This window comes from Octopus bimaculoides, chromosome 16, assembly GCF_001194135.2.
Source record: "Octopus bimaculoides isolate UCB-OBI-ISO-001 chromosome 16, ASM119413v2, whole genome shotgun sequence".
Lineage (NCBI taxonomy): Eukaryota > Metazoa > Mollusca > Cephalopoda > Octopoda > Octopodidae > Octopus > Octopus bimaculoides.
Window position 1 is genome coordinate 39,185,501 of NC_068996.1, and position 5,752 is coordinate 39,191,252.

Sequence of the window (5,752 nt, forward strand, 5' to 3'; positions counted from 1 at the left end):
GTGTGTGTGTGTGTGTGCACCAAAGGAAGTTATTTTACGACATTCTTTCGTTTGAAGCAGCAAAATTGTCAAGTCGATCATATGATTGTTCTTGATTTCCATAAAATTTTTTATTTCTTTATGCGTTGAATAGAAATTGAAAGAGAGGAGAAAGTGAAAAGGTGACATTGGCTTTGAAGTGAGAACAGAAAGTGAAAGATGTATGTATGTGTATATGAAATAGATGTGTGCATGAGTGAGGCAGAGAGAGTGAGTAAAGGTGTGTGTTGTCATGTATGTGTAAGTGGCACTCACTCACTTGCTCTTTCTCTCACGCACACACATTATCTTTCATATACATGTATATAAATACAACCTTTTTGTATGTATGTTTGCATGTGAGAGAGAGAGAGAGTGACTGTATTTCCTCATAACATATAGAGAAATGGATGTCTTTTAATGCAATTTTTTTGGTTGCAGCTTGTAAATTTTCATAACTGTTTGTCTGAGTAGAATTCTATGCATGCATGAAATATCAGATGAAAGTGAAACATTAGAAGCAAATCAAAATACTGCCCAAAAATGACCTCAAAATTGTGTGACCTGACCTCGTTTCTGAGGTTATTTTAGTAGTAAAAAAAGCATAGTTTATTTGGTAGCCTATATATATATATGTATATATATATATATATATATATATATGATAAGCAGCTTTCTTTATCATAGTACAGATGTGACTTAATTTGGAGAAACATTACTTTCATTATTCACACATTGTCACTCTCATAATGCAACACTGTAATTTTGGTTCAGATTGAAAGTGTGAAACTATTTTCCCTTTCTAATGAAATTTGGTCATTGTAGAGTAGTGTCTTTCAAATAACTATAGCTGATTGTTGAGATAACGTAGAAAATATGTAAATGAAAATATTTGGTAGCTGAAAGATTAGTGAATCTTTTGGTACCTCATATGTCAAAATCGGCAACTCAGTTTTTGATTGCATAAGGAACACACACACACACACACACACACACACATAAATTCTATTTTATGTATGTATATATAACATTTATACAATTCAAATTTTTTTTGTATTCATGTGGTAAGCAAGTTAAAATGCAGAAAAGAGGTAAAAATAAAATAAGATCAAATACTCACGTTGAGAATCTATTAAAAGTTTAACACTTCTGCTAAGATCTTTTGCTTCTGTTGCCAAATTTTTAAGAGATGTGAACTTATTCTTTATTTTAACTGAAGAACTCTTGGAACTTTGTTCTTGATGTCCTGCCAGTCTAATAAGAGAAGAACAGTAAAATAAAAAGAAAAAGAAAAAGGAAACTTAAAAACTGTAAAATTCTGTATTATAACCTAATAATTTTCTAAATGGAATAAAAAAAAGCATAATTAAAAAAAAAACTTTTTAAAAATAATATTTGACAAAACCTAGCTTCAATTAATCAAATAAACAAACATGATGAGAACAGAGGCACCTGGTGTTGGGTGAAGAAATAATTATATTTATTATTTAACATCTATAAAAGTGAGGTAGTTCTTTATAAGTCATTCATTTTCGATATGAAGTTCATGAGAAAGGCATGAACATTACACACTCATTAAAGCTCATCTAATAATTAAATGTTTCAAGTATCATCATCATCACCCTTGTTTTACTGAGTAAAACCATGGCCATCCTTGCATACAGACACGTCCCCTGCATCCCTTTTCAGCCGAGTGATCCTAATCTTGTGGGCTCATGGGTCCTGGTACCAAATAAAAGACACCCAGTTCATTCTATGGAGTGTTTGGCATTAGGAAGGGCATTCAGCCACATAAAACATGCCGAAAAAGACATGGAGCCTGGGCTGCTCTTCAACTGGCCAGCTCCTTTCAAACTGTCTAACCCATGCCAGAATGGAAAATGGACATTAAATGACGGTAATGATGATGGTTTACATTCTCGTATGCATTAGATGGGTTGTTGCTCATCACCTAGATGGGCTGTCAAAGGACCACATCTCATTCATAAATGAATAACTTTAATGTCTGACTTGGTTTTGGTTTGTAAGGTTAAATGCCCTTCCTAAGATCAACTGCCTTACAGAGTGTAATGGGTGCATTGCTTTTTTGTAGTACCAACACAAAGGAGGTTGTCATGTCTTCAACGTGATTAAGTGGTCCTCAAAAACACAACACCCTTTCTACATAAGACATCAATGTACATAAACTATGTTTGTAGCAGTAACTTTATTTTCTTTTATTTCTTTTGTTTTAGTCATTTGACAGTGGCCATGCTGGAGTACCGCTTTTAGTCGAGCAAATTGAGCTCAAGACATTCTTTGTAAGGCTAGTACTTATTCTATCAGTCTCTTTTGCTGGACCACTAAGTTACAGGGATGTAAACACACCAGCATCAGTTGTCAGGCGATGTTGGTGGGGACAAACACAGACACACATATATATATATATATATATATATATATATATATATATATACGACAGGATTCTTTCAGTTTCTATCTACCAAATCTACTCACAAGGCTTTTGTCGGCCCGAGGCTATAGTAGAAGACATTTGCCCAAGGTGCCATGCAGTGAGACTGAACCCAGAACCATGTGGTTGGTAAGCAAGCTACTTACCACACAGCCACTCCTGTGCCTCATTAACTTTTTTTTCAAATGTAGTTCCAGCAATTTCTTGCTCAACAACCTGCACAGTTGGTTGTTTCAGTGATCAAATTTTTGTGCTGTGCATAAGCTCACTCCCTTTGTCAAATCAACATTGCCTGTACAGGTGTACAGGTGTGCCACACATCAGATGTCAAAGTGATTGCAGGGCAATGTAATATGAAGTGTCTTGCTCAAGACTGCCAAGACACTGCCCAGTCCAGGAATCAAACTCACAATCTGACACTTCCGAAAAGAGAAAAGCCATTGGAAAACCGATTATAGCAGCGACTCCATCTAAGAATATCTGAAGAAGGAATTGTATTCCGAAATATCATCAGACTATAGATAACTAAATTACAACAGGTATATAGTCCATTTTTTGTATTATAGTGCATTAGTCTTTACACACATTGATGTCACAACAGAAAATAGTGGATGGAAACACCACCAAAAGCAGTTCCAGTTACCATGTCTGATGAATTAATAAATTTCCCACAACCAATACTCTACCATCTTAAAAATGAAAACAGACTAATTAGTCAAAGCAGTTAGAAAAAAAAAAGGAAAGAAAATACAGGATGATCACAACTGGAAGGTTTTTGATCACATGATGTCTGCTTTAATGAAGGTACAGCCGTTTCTAAAATCAATAATAATAATGGCTGACTTACTTTACTGCTGAGTTTCCTTCCAAAACTTCTTGGATATGCTGCAAATACAGAAAGATTCCATAGAAAAAAATGAAATTGTACACATACGTACATATGTATACACACACACACACACATTATTATTTGTGTAAATCAAAGAACGTTCTTTTGTTCAACAGACATCAAGTCTACATTTTCAAGGAAATTATCGAGCTCTAAGCACACCATTTTTTGCTGGAAGTAATTTACATATTATATACCTTATTGCAAGGTATAATGTCAGATTTTCAGTTTTGGACATCAGTCATAAAGCAACTTACCAATGGACAACCCAAATTTATCTTTCACTCGTTTTAATCATCTTGAAGCGTTTAGTCAAACAAATCAACCCCCAGTACTTATTCTATTGGTAACTTTCATCAAACCGTTAAGCTATGGAGGATGCAAACAAACCAACACTCAAGAGGTAGACAAATAGATAAACATCAAGATATGCACACATACATGGTAGATTTTCAGTTTCCAACTACCATATTCACTCACAACGCCTTGGTTGGCTAGGGGTAAGGTGGTATTTGACGCATTTCACAGTGAGGGTAATTAACCCTTTTTCATACAGCAATGGAAGCACAGAATGAGGATTCTACACAGTTCTTCACCTCCTCATCTTAACATTTTTCTGAAGCTTTGTCTTCTTTCATCAATTTGAAGGTATTTTCCTAAACAGATGGTACTTCTTCCAGTATTTGCAGTAGTGGAGAGGATTGAGCTTCATTGGGGATTTAAAAAGGTTACTTTAGAAGGTTCTGCATGTCTCTTCTATCTCCCCTTGTGAGCCCATGCTTATTCTTAAGTATTGCCACCTCTGGTGTATAGGATGCCAGCTGTCTCATCTTTTTAAACTTTTCTTTTCCTCTGCAGCCTGCATCAGCTTCTCAAAAGTCTTTTCCTAGTTGCTGTTAGATTGCTTTGCAGAGAATAGAAATGAGGTAATCTTTCATTTTTCTATAGCATTTTCTTTGTCACTTGAGATTCTTCCATTTGGTTTCTGCTGGTTTACAGTTCTTGCCTTCCCAAATGCAGCTTTTAATTTTTTGAACCAGTGAATTGTAGTCCTCATAAAGCTCTTCAAGTTCACTCCAAACTCCCCTTTTCATAGAATCCTGAAACCACATCACATTGGAGGCCTTGATAAGTGAACTTTGCACATCATCGAAGTGTGCAAAGTTTTCTCTCTGATTTCATTAACCATAATTATCACTCATAGCAAGTGATGATCACTGCCTGTATTGAACAGGGCTATTACCAAGAAGTCCTACAGTATGTGTCATTTGTCAAAGAGGATGTAGTCAACATTTTTGTACTGAATATTTGTGGTTATCTAGAATTATCTCCTTCCAGAATGCTTCCTGGATAAGTTGTTCCCAATGTAAAGTCTTCTGGCCTTTGCTATGGTTAACCAAACATTTTCCTTTATTGTTTCTCTCTCCTGATCCAAACTTACCAACATATTTCTTTACCAGTCGTCCTTTCGTAATCTTTATGTTGAAATCTCTCATCCCTATGGTGTAAGTGGATTTGTACACTAGCGCTTTCTCTAGCTTTTGATAGAATTCTTCTACTTCATTTCTTTGTTAGCATTTATGGAAGCGTAGGTCTGGATGGTTTTCAGGGTGGCATTTTCTGAGAGAAAAGTAAAGTAAAGCTTTCTTTCTTAAATCATGCCAATTCTTAAGGGCTGCTTTCCAAGTTTCATGTCATATATTCTCCACCTGGATGGGATGCCAGTCCTTCGCAGGATTACTCACTTTCGCCAGCTGAGTGGACTGGAGCAACATGAAATGAAGTGCTTTGCTCAAGAACACAGCACACTGCCTGGTCCAGGAATTGAAACCACAATCTTACAATCATGAGATCAACACCCTAACCACTAAGCTACATGACTCCAATTTCTTGAGAAGAATGTCTAGCATTCTGATGTGTGAAGAAGACAATTTGCATTTTCGAAGCCCTTTTCTTGCTTATGATTGATCTGTTGCTTCCTGCACTTTCTACTTTTGTATGTGTAAGTGTGCATGTCTGAGTTTGTCACTCTCTCTGCTACTCAGTGTTGATTTGTTTGCCAGTTGGCACCCCAGTATAGCCATAGCCCAATGATTGAAACAAGAAAAAAGATTGAAAAGAAAAAAAAAAAATGGGGAAACAGAAAGAGTCCAAATTAAAGTAAGATTCCCTTTTGTGTCCGGTGCATTTTCCACATTCAGATTTTTTAAAAATTTTATTTTGTTAAGATTTATAAAATAGAGTAATTTGCAAATACTAGTCATATCCTCAAAGAAGAAAAAGAACATTACCTCTATGAATTTCAATAATTTTTCAATAGCTACTTCATATGTTTTCTTACAAGATTCCATCTTTCTTAGTTGACATGCAGCGACTGCAAGCTGTCGATGTAT

At 35.6% G+C, this 5,752-nt stretch overlaps 1 protein-coding gene across 1 annotated transcript in view; it reads right to left on the reverse strand.

Moving 5' to 3' along the window:
* LOC106874692 (uncharacterized) overlaps positions 1-5,752 on the reverse strand; it is a 119,151-nt gene that overhangs the window by 7,797 nt on the left and 105,602 nt on the right. The window contains exons 16-18 of the mRNA XM_052973493.1: positions 5,651-5,749; positions 3,318-3,355; positions 1,139-1,272 (exon numbers count right to left, since the gene is read on the reverse strand). Of these exons, the coding sequence (XP_052829453.1) occupies positions 1,139-1,272; positions 3,318-3,355; positions 5,651-5,749 (271 nt within the window). The remainder of the gene's footprint in view (positions 1-1,138; positions 1,273-3,317; positions 3,356-5,650; positions 5,750-5,752) is intronic.